The sequence below is a fragment of the Gracilinanus agilis genome, chromosome 1 (genome assembly GCF_016433145.1).
Source record: "Gracilinanus agilis isolate LMUSP501 chromosome 1, AgileGrace, whole genome shotgun sequence".
Taxonomy (NCBI): domain Eukaryota; kingdom Metazoa; phylum Chordata; class Mammalia; order Didelphimorphia; family Didelphidae; genus Gracilinanus; species Gracilinanus agilis.
Window position 1 is genome coordinate 134264081 of NC_058130.1, and position 13563 is coordinate 134277643.

At 61.1% G+C, this 13563-nt stretch overlaps 1 protein-coding gene across 1 annotated transcript; it reads left to right on the top strand.

Moving 5' to 3' along the window:
• Positions 1-360: 360 nt before the first annotated feature.
• CASKIN1 (CASK interacting protein 1) lies at positions 361-13541 on the top strand. The gene is made up of 17 exons (XM_044657085.1): positions 361-506; positions 622-717; positions 947-1077; positions 2561-2669; positions 2925-3033; positions 3167-3261; positions 3829-3946; positions 5671-5772; positions 5903-5997; positions 6098-6182; positions 6313-6401; positions 7399-7509; positions 7592-7693; positions 9512-9650; positions 9895-11946; positions 12567-12969; positions 13262-13541. The coding sequence occupies exons 1-17, from the start codon at positions 363-365 to the stop codon at positions 13356-13358; spliced, it is 4077 nt and encodes a 1358-aa protein (XP_044513020.1). The 5' UTR covers positions 361-362; the 3' UTR covers positions 13359-13541.
• The last annotated feature ends 22 nt before the right edge of the window (positions 13542-13563 follow it).

Genomic DNA, 13563 nt, shown 5'->3' on the forward strand with positions numbered 1-13563 from the left:
CCACCAAGAAGGTTAATGTCAACTTCCAGGACCCAGATGGGTGAGTTGGGGAGTCACTGGGGGATTGACCCTTCCTCTGGCCCATGGCTGTATTGGAGGGGATTTGAGCCGAAGCTGGACGCTTCTCTAAAGTGACCTTCCAACGCTGTCCCTCCCAGCTTCTCAGCCCTCCATCATGCTGCCCTCAATGGTAACACAGAGCTCATTGCCCTGCTGCTGGAGGCCCAGGCTGCTGTGGACATCAAAGACAACAAAGGCAAGCGCTCTCCCCTCCCACCCCTCACTCCTCCCCCCTCTGGAGGGAGACCCTAGGCCGAGGCAGGGGTCAGAGTCTAGTTGACCATCAACCTCCTACCCCAGGGATGCGGCCTCTGCACTATGCAGCCTGGCAAGGGAGGAAGGAGCCTATGAAGTTGGTGCTGAAAGCAGGCTCCGCTGTGAACGTCCCATCAGATGAGGGCCATATCCCGCTGCACCTGGCAGCCCAGCACGGGCACTACGATGTGGTGAGGGCTCCAGAGCAGATGCAGAGGGAGGACTAGGGCCGGGATGGGTTGCTGGACCCTTATCGGCTCTCACTGATTTCCCTCTTCCCCTTTCCCTCCCCTGTGGGACCTGCAGTCAGAGATGCTCCTTCAGCATCAGTCCAACCCGTGTATTGTGGACAATTCAGGGAAGACGCCTTTGGACCTGGCCTGTGAGTTTGGACGCGTCGGGGTAAGTGTCCAAGGGGCCCCTTGGTGGGCAGTGGCCTGGGAACAGGAGAGAGGGAGGGAAATGACAGAGCCCAGGCGTTTCTGTCTCTTGAGCCTGGGGATGGGCCTGGGAGCCCAGATTGAGAACGCCTGATCTTATGCCTCCCTCCCACTTTCTCTGGCACAGTGACAACGTCCGTGATAGTAGCTGTCCTGACTCTGCTCTCCTTTCCCTTTTTATCTCCCGAAAGGTAGTGCAGCTGCTCCTGAGCAGTAACATGTGTGCGGCCCTCCTGGAGCCTCGGCCAGGAGATGCCACTGACCCAAATGGCACCAGCCCCCTGCACCTGGCCGCCAAAAATGGTCACATTGACATTATCAGGTATGCCACTGGCAAGGGATGGACAGGAGTGGGGAGGCAGGAAAGGCTTTTGGATTTTCTTCTTTTCCTCTATTGGTTAACCAACCTATCTCTCCTGAATACTCCTTCACCCCATTTGCCCAATCTTGTGCATCATTTCCCTGAGAACTAGGCAGCTAGGTGGCTCAGAAGACAGAGACCTGAAGCTGGAATCCAGATGACCTGAGTTCAAATCCAGTATCAGATACTTACTATCTGTGCTACGCTGGGCATGTCAGTTAACCTCTGCCTGCCTCAGTTTCCTCAACTATAAAATGAGGATAATAATAGCACCTACTTCCCAGGGTTGTTATGAGGATCAGGTGAGATGATACTTGTTTACACTATAGTGCCAGGCACATTGTAGGGGCTTAATAAATGCTTGTTCTGGGGGCAGTTGAGTAGCTCAGTGGTTTGAGAGCCAGGCCTAGAGAGGGGAGGTGCTAGGTTCAAATCTGGCCTCAGACCCTTCTCAGCTGTGTGATCCTGGGCAAGTCACTTGACCCCCATTGCCTAGCCCTTACCACTCTTCTGCCTTGGAGCCATTATACAGTATTGACTCCAAGACAGAAGGTAAGGGTTTAAAAAAAATGCTTGTTCCTTTCTCATCCCTAAGAGGAAGACAGAGAAAGAGCAGACCTTGCCCTTACCTTGGGAAGTTTGAAATTGGGGAGGGAGATACAGAAGGGATAAACCAGAGTCCTGTCATTGGGGAAGGTGCTGCGCTCACTATCAGGGAGGGAGACTAAATTTACACAGAGAAAAGCGAGAAAACAGGACCAGATCAGGTGGGAAAGAGGACTGGACTGGACTGGGAGCTTCAGCTCTAGGTGCTCAGATGAAGGAGATTCAGCCTGGGTTGGAGCTGGTGGCATTTGGGTAGGGAGTGGGTTGGACTCCTGATGAGGGAGGCAGTATGAGTGGTGGGAATGAGCTTTGTGTATTCAGGAGAGGAAGACAAGTGAGGAAAGAGACACTGGCTGGAGCAGAAGGTGCTCATTAAAGAAGAGGGGAGCTATATTTGGATGGGCCTAAGGGGTGGAGGGCATTGAATGCCAGTCAAAGAAATGTAGTTTTTACCTGGTGGGCACTGGGGAGCTATTGAAGGTTTCTGAAGTAATGTCCTCAGAGTGGTGCATTATGGAGGTTATTTTGACAGTAATGTAAAGAATGAATTTGGTGGGGGAAAGAATGAAAGCAAGGAGGCCATAATAATAATCCCGTACCTATCCTAGAATGGAAGGTATAGGAATGGAAAAAGGGGGACAGATGTAGTTTGTGGCCGAGGATATAGACCCTGACTTGGTCATTTGAGAAAGAAGAATGAGAAAAAGGGAAGAGTCAGATTTTTCTGAGGGTTGTGTGATGGGGGCACAGACTCGTCGTCAGAGATAGGAAGCTGTGACGAGACCTAGCTGCCAGTGTCCTGGTTCACCTCTGGCCCTCTTGCCTTCCCCATGCCCAGACTCCTCCTCCAAGCTGGCATTGACATTAACCGTCAGACCAAGTCAGGCACTGCCCTGCATGAGGCCGCACTCTGTGGGAAGACGGATGTGGTTCGGCTCCTGCTGGATGTAAGCTCAGGGAGTGGGAGACAGACTTGGTGGGGTCAGAGTCTGGGAGAGAAGGGCTGGGGGCACAGAGATCAGGAGTTAGACAGAGGTCAGAGACCTCCGGGGTCCTTGGTCCGCCACCCCATCTCCTTTGTGGGCACTTTGGATGAGGCAGTGGGTTTGGTGCCCATTTTCTGCTTTTGCCCCAAGCTCTTCCAGCCCCACAATCCCAGTTCCAAACCTCCTCACCTGAATTTTCCTTCTCCCTCCAACCAGAGTGGAATCAATGCCCATGTAAGGAACACCTACAGCCAGACCGCCCTGGACATCGTCCACCAGTTTACCACTTCCCAGGCCAGCAAGGAGATCAAACAGCTGCTCAGAGGTGGGAAGCAGCCGCCTTGGCAATGGGTGGGGGGCATAAAGAAGGTTGGACTTAGGGATCTTCAGAGGGTGGGAGGTACTATGGCTGGATTAAATTCCTAGCACTGGGTGGGTTTGTTCTCTTGCACCTCCAGAGGCTTCGGCAGCCCTGCAGGTCCGAGCAACAAAGGATTATTGCAACAATTATGACCTGACGAGTTTGAATGTGAAGGCGGGAGATGTGATCACTGTGAGTGGGAAAATGAGGAATGTTCACTGGGGAAATTGGTCCTGGGAGGATGTGGTCAGTCAGTGAGTTAGACTGATGTCAGAGATTTCTTGGGTCCTTGGTTCCTACCTCATCTCTCTTGGGGTCATTCTGGATGAAGAAGTGGGGGAATGTGGCCACTTGGGGGAAATGATTACGGCCAGCGAGAAGTCGTGAACATGGCAGGGGATTTGGGGTGGTGGCGGCATATTCAGCTTCCAAGGGAGGAGGATTGGTTCCAGGACAGGATGCAGAGCTGTTCCCTCCTCCTACTTAATAATTTAGGAGAATTCCTGGTAGGTTTGGGAGTCACTAGTGACACCAATATGCTCTCATTCACTTGGCTTGGGAGAAAGCTTAATTTTCTGCTCAACTTGACAGCAAAGGAAGGGAGATGGAGTCTCCTGAACTCCTCCCTGCTGTCTGCCATTTTGTTCTTACAACCATAGTGTGTTGGGGGAATGGATCTTCCCTGAATCATGATGTCCTGGGCCCCAAGACTCCTCAAACCTCCAAGAGGTCCTCAACCTTGCCCCCTACTTGGTACAGGTCCTTGAGCAGCATCCTGATGGCAGGTGGAAAGGCTGTATCCATGACAACCGGACTGGCAATGATCGTGTTGGCTATTTCCCGTCTACCCTAGGCGAGGCCATCACCAAACGAGCAGGCAACTAGTCTACCTTGACCCTCATCCAGGCCTTAACCCTTGACTTTACCCTTCACCTCCCAATTCTCATTCTCACTCCTAAACCTTGCTGTACCCCTGACCCCACATGCCCACCCTGAGCCCTGATCAGACTCAGTTTCCTAGCACTGGACAGTTCCAGGGGCAATTCCTGACTCTTTTTTCCTGGGGTTTAAGAACAAGACCGACCTTCTCTGGGAAGAGGGATGGGAAGAGACCTCTTTGCCTCTCAGTAGGGGGTAGGAGTGGATCCCCTTCCTTTCCTTCCTCTTCCCTCCCATCTTTTCCCTTCTGATTCTTCATGTCCCAGGTAGCACTCTTTTCTTGACCCTTCCTCCCTTCCCACCATACCCCAATAGCCTGACCTTGGCATGTGGTCTCTCATGTTCATACTGGGTATTCGGAGAACTGAACACGGGTGCATGGGTGCGTGTGTGCATGTGTCCGAGCACCCCTCAGCTATAGAAATGAGAATGCTCTCCTGTGGTGTCCCTGAAGATCCTGAGCCCCAGATGAGTCATCATGTAGGAAATCAGGAGCTAGGCCATGGAGGAAGATCCAAACCTGGGGTAATAGGTGATTGTAAAGGGCCCAGTAGAATCAGATCTGTTCTAGATGAGGGAATCCAGAGTCTGGAGCCTGGAGCCTTCCCTAACCCTTAGCCCACTTCTTGCATCAACTGGTAAGAATACCTCGATGGATCCAATCTCCCTCCCCTGGAGCTGAAGTGGAGGGGAAGGGAGGGGAGTGGTTCATTTGGCTCTTGGCTCCTGTTCTGCTGTCAAGGCTCCATCTTTCTCCACTCCCCCTTATCGGCATCCCTCCTCCTCCCTCCAGCTGTTCCCCAGAATGCCTTTTTTTGGCAGTGGTCCAGAGGAGCCCCAGACAGGCTGACTGCAAACTGGTCTACTCTGAGTTTGAGTGTTTTCCTCCCCTGGTCAGTGACAGCCAGTTACTCAGGCCCCTCGCTTGCTCCAGGCATTTCTACCCAGTTTATCTGTCTGCATTTCTCACTGGTTCCCGTTTCCCATTTTCTCTGGGTCTCTCTCATGTCTCTATCTTCTTGTCTCTGTCCCTGATCTCTCTGAGTATCTCTGTGTCTTTCCCTCTGCTGCTACTCAGAAAAGGGGGAGGGTAGGTCCTACCCAGCTTGGAGAGGGAAGGGCAATTTGAGGTGCTCACCTTTTGGGAATGGAGCTGATGTCGGCGGGGATGAGGATGGTTCCGAGGTTCTATCTGCCTGTTCAATTTCTTCTCTATTTGCTTTCTGTTCCTCTCCCCCTTATGTCTGTCCTCAGCCCATACAGAGCTGAGCAGACATCCTCCAAGGCGACTGTTTGATCCCCTTGCTCTGAAGAATTCCAGGGTTCAGGGCTGTGGTTCAAGGGGGAGGGTTCACTGGCCTGCCCCTGGCTGTGAGTTCAAGGCTGGGGTACAAGAGGGGAGAGGGAAGGGGTAGCTGGCCCAACTGTGACTGTGGCCCGCCTGTCCTCTTCTGTCAGAGCCCACCCCATTAAGAGAGAGGAAGGAGATTTGGGGTTTCGGGGTCCTGGGAGGCTGTGGAGGAGGGATAGCTGCATGGCTGCTGTGCTCTCCCTGGGGAACCCAGAGGGGCCCAGCCAAGGCTCCACTCCCACAGGAGGGGCCTGAATTCCTTCCAGGAGTAAGGAGTCAAGACTCAGGGCATATCTGTGTTGTGTTTGAAGGTTCCCGCGGAGCTGACATGAGTCCGTCTCACCTGTCCCCTTCCCAGGGCAGTTCTGCAGCCCCTCCAGAGGAAATCTGGGTGCTGAGGAAACCCTTCACTGGTATGGAAGCCAGGGCAGGGCAGGGGCTTCTCGCTCTGGTGGGCATCGTTACCCACAGCCAGCAAGCGAGACCCAAAAGGAGGGGCAAAGGGAGTGGGCACCGTTCCTGAAGCTTCTCTGGTGTTGGCAGGTGCTGACCGAAGCAGTAGTCTGGGCGGTGTGGCCAGCGGGAGGAGTGGGGGAAGCGGGAGCCACGCTCTGCACGCCAGCTCTGAAGGGGTCAAGGTATGACCGGACAGAGGGGCAAACAGGTGGGTGGGGGACATCCCGAGCAAAGGCTGGCTCTTTGGTGACCCCAGTTGGGTCTGTCTCTTTGTGTCCCCAGCTTTTAGCAACTGTGCTGTCCCAAAAGTCCATCCAGGAGTCGGGTACAGGGGACAGTCCAACCAAGCCCCTCGAGGGCCCTTCAGGTGAGACCTTGGTCACCAACCTGCTTCCCAGAACCCCACTTCTACCTCCTCCCCTTTGGGCTTCCATCCTTGGATCTCAGAGGCTTCCAGCCTCTAACGAGCGCTCCACCCTTCTCCCCTTGTTGCCCAGGTCCCTCACGTGCCCAGCCCATGCCACACACAGGGCAGGCCTATGCTGAGCAGCCAGCCAAAAAATTGGAGCCTGCATCCGAGGGAAAGGTGAGGGACAAGCCTCTAGGGTCAACCTGGGACCCTTCTCAGCTCACAGAGCTGCCCCCTTCGCCTATTAACTTGTGGGGGCAGTGGGAGAAAGGGGCTCAAGAAGAGGAGGCAGGGAGGAAGGGGCTGGAGATCCCTGAGGGTATCCGCCAGAACTGGCCAAGCGGGCAGCCAGAAGCCCTCAATGCGGGCGAGGGGGTAGGGATCCTGAGCTGCAGGGGTCTGTAGGAAGCCCAGGGCAAGTCTGACGTCTGTCTGTCTGTTCTGTGCCGGGCAGCCGCTGGCATCTATGTGCGTGTGTGCCTTTCTGTCAGCCTGGGGTGTGTGTGGGAAGGCGCGTGTATGTTTTAGGAGAGATGCGTTATTTGTGGAAGATGCTGAGTGGCTGTGGGGGATGTCTGCAGGCCAGGATGGCCCTGAGATCTCGCTTCTAGGGCTGGCCTCTAGGGCTGGGCCAGGCTAGGGCGTGGGGGCACGGGCTGCTGTGGGGAGAGAGCGCCCCAGGGAGAGAGCGGGCATGCAGAGCTCTGGCTACCACGAAGACACATACACACCTGTCCACAACATGCTCACACACACGGTTAGGCACGCCAGAGGGGGAGCAAGCCTGGAGCTATGGACACAGAGATGGAGGAGGGTGAAGGGAGGGAGGTGCAAGGCCCCTGGACAGTGGCTGAACTCTGCTGGAGTGGCCGGATGGAGGGCCAGAGGGCTGAGCAGCGCTGGAAGATGGTGGCCAGGCTGGGTGGCAGCCACAGCATTTGAGCCCAGGCGAGGCCAGTGAGGAGGAGGAGGAGGAGGAGGAGGAGGAGGAGGAGAAGCCAAGCCCTGGGGAGGAGCCTGGATGAAGGCTGCAGCCCCAAGATGACCACGGACAGGCCGGAGGAGGAAGCGGCAGGCCTGGGGCCGAGCGTGGTCCCGGGAGAGGCCAGGAGGCACCAGAAGGCTTGTCCGCCGGCGGCCCAGCCTGCAGCCCGTGCTCCCTTGTGTCTTCCAGAGCGCGGAGGCCGTTGCCCAATGGCTCGCCACCTTCCAGTTGCAGCACTATGCCTCCAACTTCGTCACTTCTGGCTACGATCTCCCCACCATCAGCCGCATGACCCCCGAGGTGAGCTGGCCCCTGGCTGGGCCCAGAAGATGGGCCCCGGGAGCCCTGCCACCTCGGTAACGGGGCCTTTTCTCTGCCCTAGGATCTCACGGCCATTGGTGTCACCAAACCTGGCCACCGGAAGAAGATAACCTCTGAGATCAACAGCCTGACCCTCCCCGACTGGCTGCCTGAACACAAACCCGTAAGGCCCCTCCCGCCCCGGCAGTGGCAGAGCCGCGGCGGGCATGGGGAGGGCAGAGGGTGCTGCCTCACTCTGGAGCCCCAGGACAGACAGACAGTCGCCCTCTGCGCTGGAGCCCAGTGGCTGCCCGGCACAGGGCAGCCACACACGGGGCCTGTGGCACGGGGCATACACCTGCGGGCCAGCCCGGCCTCATCGGCGCCCGCTGGCCTGGACGGAGCCGCTGCCCCCGACCTGGCCCTGGGGAGACGAGTGAGGCGACGTTTCGGTCAGACACTGAGGATGGCCCCTCGGGAGCAGCGCGGGCCCTGCCAGCAGTGAGCCACCTGTCCAGCCATCTGTCCATCATGGGCACCGGGGCTGGCCTCCCCACTGGGGCAGGTCCTAGGGCAGCGGGGCACGGCTAGGGCCAGGCTGAGACGGAAGGAGAAAGAGAAGGAGATGCCGAGCCCAGCGTCCCGGCCCAGCTTTTCTCCTCTGTTAGGCAATGGCCGGGGCCCAAGACTCCTTCAGTCGACAAGGATTGTTTAAGTAGCCAGAGTGTAAAATCCACACACGTAGCCCACACCAGGTCAGGCTCACTCAGTCCACCCATGCCCGCTGGACCCGCACACACACAACAGCAGGGAGTGGAAAGAGCCCTGGACGGCTGGCCTGGCAAAGAGCCCCTTGCCTCATGGTGTGGCCTGGAACACGCCGGTCAGTCCTCTTCCCTTGGCCTTGGTCCCTTCATCCACCAAATGGGCGCAGGGGAGAGAGATGGACCAGGAGACCTGGAAGGGGCCTTTGGACGTTCATGCCGCTCCTTCCCTCGTCCGAGAAAGGCACCCGAGCTCCCTCTCTTCTTGGGGGGGGGGTTCCCTGAGCTCCCTCTCTTCTTGGGGGGTTCCCCAAGCCCAGCCACGAGCAGCGGGGTCTGTAGGGGGACACCCCTCTTTCCTAGGGAGGCCACACTCCTACGAGGTCCCCGCGGGCTCCTCTTTCAGCTTTGCCTCTGTTGGTCAGGGAAGTAGCCGGTGCAGGGAGCTGTGATGGTGGTGGGTAGAGGAGAGAGGATGATGGGTGCGAGAGAGGCGCAGGGGGTGCGTGTGTGTGTGTGTGTGTACGTGCCGTAGACAGAACATAGAGATGGCGGGCGCGTAGATGTATATGGCGGCCGAGAGGAAGACGCAGTCGCTGGGTGTGTGTGCGTGTGCGTGTCTGGGGAGGTCTGTGTACACACGTGGCTGGATGTGTGTCCCTGTGGGTTTGTGTCAGTTAGTGGCGGTGGGGTGGACAGATGGTTGGACCAATGGCTGGCTGGCTGGGTGGGGAGGGGCGGGGGTGGGTAAGCAGTCACCGAGCCCTCCCCACCTCCGTCTGTCTGGGCAAGGTCCCAGGGGGGTCCCAGGGCCAAAATGTTGGATGTTTTGGTGTCTCTGGTGGCGTGTGGTGAATGCCGGTGCCCGGGCAGGCCAGGCTGGGTGGGTTCAGACCGGGGGGCCTTCCCTACACCCCCGGCACTGGCCTCCCGAAGGCCTCAGGCCTAGAGCCGGGCTCAGGACAGCGTCCGCTGCCCGATATTCTCACGGTCTGATTTCTCTGGGACACCTGCTGACTCGTCCGTCTGTCTGTCTGTCTGTCTGTTCTTCCCCGTCTCTCGCTCCCTTGCCTGACCCCAGCCACAGTTGGCAACTCTGAGTGAGCAGCTGGGGGGGGCGGAGGTAGGGGCAGGGCAAGGCCAGGCAGCCTCAGTGGCCAGGGAAGGCGGTGGGGGAAGGGGGGGAAGCCGGCCTCGTCCTGAGAGCCGGGCGAGCCCTCCGCTGTGTCCTTCTTCAGGCTAACCTGGCCGTGTGGCTCTCCATGATCGGCCTCGCCCAGTATTATAAAGTGCTCGTGGAGAACGGCTACGAGAACATCGACTTCATCACCGACATCACCTGGGAGGACTTGCAGGAGATCGGCATCACCAAGCTAGGTAAGGGCCCTGCCAGGGGAGGCCGGGGAGGGCGGAGAAGCTGGAGAGGCCGGGGAGGCCGGGGAAGCTGGAGAGGCTGGGGAGGCCAGGGAGGCCAGGGAAGCCAGAGAAGCTGGAGAGGCCAGAGAGGCCGGGGAAGCTGGAGAGGCCAGAGAGGCCAGAGAGGCCAGAGAGGCCAGGGAGGCCGGGGAAGCAGGCAGCTGTCTCCGGGGTGGCCCATCCCATCAGCGTGTCTCCCCTCCAGGGCACCAGAAGAAGCTGATGTTGGCTGTGAGGAAACTGGCGGAGCTTCAGAAAGCGGAGTACGGCAAGTACGAGGCGGGGGCCCTGCGCAGGAAGGCCCCCCAGTCGCTGGAGGTGGTGGCCATCGAGTCCCCCCCACCCCCGGAGCCCACCCCCGCCGAATGCCAGTCACCCAAGATGACCACGTTCCAAGACAGTGAACTGAGCGATGAACTGCAGGCCGCCATGACGGGGCCCCCCCCGGGGCCGGAGAGCGGGGCCGAGAAGCCGCCCAACAGCCTGCCCCCCACGCCGCGGGCCGGCGCCCTGCGGCACGAGTCCAGCCTGAGCGGGAGGGCCCGCCACATGAGCAGCTCCCAGGAGCTTCTGGGAGACGGGCCGGCGGGCCCCAGCGGCCCCATGTCCCGGAGCCAAGAGTACCTGGCGGACGAGGGCTCCGCCGCACCGAGCCCCAAAGAGGCCCGGCCCGCCCGCCACGGGCACGGCGTCAAGAGAGCCAGCGTGCCCCCAGTGCCCGGCAAGCCCCGGCAGTCCTTCCCGCCCGGGGCCGCCGGGGCTCACTTCACGCCGCCTCAGACGCCCACTAAGGCCCGGCCGGCCTCGCCCCAGACGCTGGGCGCTCCCCACAGCCCGGCCCCGGCCACGGCCAAGGTGAAGCCCACCCCGCAGCTGCTGCCTCCGGCCGAGCGGCCCATGTCACCCCGCTCGCTGCCTCAGTCGCCCACCCACCGGGGCTTTGCTTACGTGCTCCCCCAGCCCGTGGAAGGCGATGGTGGGCCGCCCCCGCCCGTGGCTCCGGCCCCCATGCCCGTCCCCGTGCTGTGTCTGCCCCCCGGGGCCGCGGGGGAGGCCGACGAGGAGCCCGGGCGGCCCAAGAAGCGGGCGCACAGCCTGAACCGCTACGCGGCCTCGGACAGCGAGCCTGAGCGCGACGAGCTGATGGTGCCCGCGGCGGGGCCTTACGCCACGGTGCAGAGGCGGGTGGGACGGAGCCACTCGGTACGGACCCCGGCGGGCAGCGACAAGAACGTCAACCGCAGCCAGTCCTTCGCCGTGCGGCCCAAGAAGAAGGGGCCTCCTCCTCCCCCACCCAAGCGCTCCAGCTCTGCCATGTCCAGTGCCAACCTGGCAGACGAGCCGCTCCAGGATGGAGAGGGTGAGGAGGCGAGGCCCGAGGAGGGCACGTCCGGCGGGCGGGCCCAGAGGCGCCGCGCCAGTGACTTGGCCGGCAGCGTGGACACAGGAAGCGCGGGCAGCGTCAAGAGCATTGCCGCCATGCTGGAGCTGTCATCCATCGGGGGTGGGGCCCGGGCCGCTCGGAGACCCCCGGAAGGCCACCCCACGCACCCGGGGCCCCCCGGGCACCCCGCCAGCCCCGAGCCAGGCCGGGTGGCCACCATGCTGGCCTCGGTGAAGCACAAAGACGCTATCGGATTGGACGGCGAGGTGGTCAACCGGCGCCGCACCCTCAGCGGCCCCGTCACCGGGCTGCTGGCCGCCGCCCGCCGCGGGGAGCAGGGCCCGCCCGAGCATCTCCCCTTCGCCGAGGAGGGCAGCCTCACCATCAGGCAGCGGCCCCGGGGCCCGGCCAAGGGGGAGGGGAGCGAGGGCCCTCCCCTGGCCAAGGTGGAGGCCAGTGCCACGCTGAAGCGGCGCATCCGGGCCAAGCAGAGCCAGCAGGAGAATGTCAAGTTCATCCTGACCGAGTCAGATACCGTGAAACGGAGGCCCAAGACCAAGGAACGGGGGGAGCCCGGGATGGAAGCGCCCCCACTGTCCGTCTATCAGAACGGCACGGGCACCGTCCGCCGGCGGCCAGCCTCTGAGCAGAGCGGGGGCCCCCCGGAGCTGCCTCTGCTGCCCCCTCCCGCCGTGCCCCCTCCCGTGGACCTTGCCCATCTGCCTCCTCCCCCGCCGCTTGATGGAGAGGCCAAAAAGCCTGCCAAGCCCCCGGTGTCCCCCAAACCTGTCCTGGCCCAGCCGGTGCCCAAGATCCAGGGCTCACCTCCAACGGCCTCCAAGAAGGCTCCGCTTCCTAGCCCCGGCAGCCCAGGTAGGTACGGCCCTCTCCCCTCTGGGTAGCAGGTGGAGGTCCGGGACCCCAGGGGAGAGGAGGCAGGGCAGACAGCACGGGCCTCACCCCAACAGAACGGACTCTTTTTAGGACCCCAATATTTAGAGCTGGAAGTCACGTAAGGGACCGGCTAGTTCAGCCGCACGGCGAGGGAGTGAGAGGCAGGATGGAGAAGGGAGTCCAGACTTGGGTCTTGTGGGCCAGCCGGGTTTTCTGAGGCTGTCCCTGACGCCCCCTCCCCGGGCTCCTGCCCCACAGTCCAGTGTTCGGCTCCGGGCCGGGAGCCTCGGCTGCCTCGCTCTGTGGGAGGCCCGGGGCGCTGGGCCAGATCCTCCTGGGACCTCCTGACCCGTTCGGGACCTACATCCAGTCGCCTCGTAGGCTCGCCCCGGACTCTTCCCCAGGAGGGCTCCGCCTGCTTCTTTAGTTGAAGACGCTCGGCGGCGGCGTCCTAGCTTAGCGGGACCCTCAGGGGGTGCCGGGGAGGGAATGGGGGAGCCAAGGCTGGCGGCAGCCTGCCGGTGGGTTCTTCCGCCACAGCCGCTTCTGGAAGGCCGGAGGGTGGCACGGCTGGCACGACGCTCTCTCTCCCTCCGCAGAGGTGAAGCGGGCCCACGGAACGCCCCCGCCGGTGTCTCCCAAGCCACCCCCTCCACCCACAGCACCCAAACCCGCCAAGGCCCCTTTGGGACTACAGTCCGTGAGTGCCAGCCCCACGCCCACACCCTCCCCAGCCCGCCAGGCACCTGCCGCTGCCACTACCAGTAAGCCGGCCAGCACACCGCCCTCCCTGTGCGCCAGCCCTGCCAAGCCCCCATCGCCGGGTGTGCCCCCCCAGCAGGTGCCCATCAAGCCACCGCGAGCCGCCATGGCCGTGCCCCCCGGAGATGGCAGCACCAGCGAGAGTGCTCACCAGAAGCTGGAGGAGACCAGCGCCTCCCTGGCTGCCGCCCTGCAGGCTGTGGAAGAGAAGATTAAGCAAGACGATGGGCAGGCAGCTGAGTATGTGTCGGACCCCCACGGTCACCGCCCCCCCTATTCCCCCGCTCCTCCCCTGGTCCCCTCCCCCCTTCCCCATCATCACCTCGGGGTCACTGTCCGGAGCCGGCCATCTGGGTCAGTAACTGGGCCTGAATTCTAACCCCGGCTCTGCTTAGTGCCCGCGTGACCTCGGGTAAGTCATTATTCTCGTGGTCGTAGAACAAAGGGGGGGACGAGACTCTGGTTCCCAGCCTGGGATCCCCCTTTGCCGTCTCCCCCGGCGTCGCCCCCAGCTTCTCCCTTTCCGTTTCAGTTCGGCGGCCGAGTCCAAGAGTACGGTGAGCATCCTGGACGACATCGGCAGCATGTTTGATGACCTGGCTGACCAGCTGGATGCCATGTTGGAGTGAGCCCGTCAGGTGCCCAGCCAACCTCAGGACTCCCCCCCTCGCCCCACCCCGGGCTCCACACAGAACTTTACCTCAGGATTGGGCTCCAAGCCGGCCATCCACGTGGCCGCCTTCTTTGTGCTGCAGGCTGGGGGGGTGCTCTCTGGGGGGATGGCCTCCCTGATGGAACCCCCTCCCCATCTGGCCCCTTGCTGCTGCTGCCTCC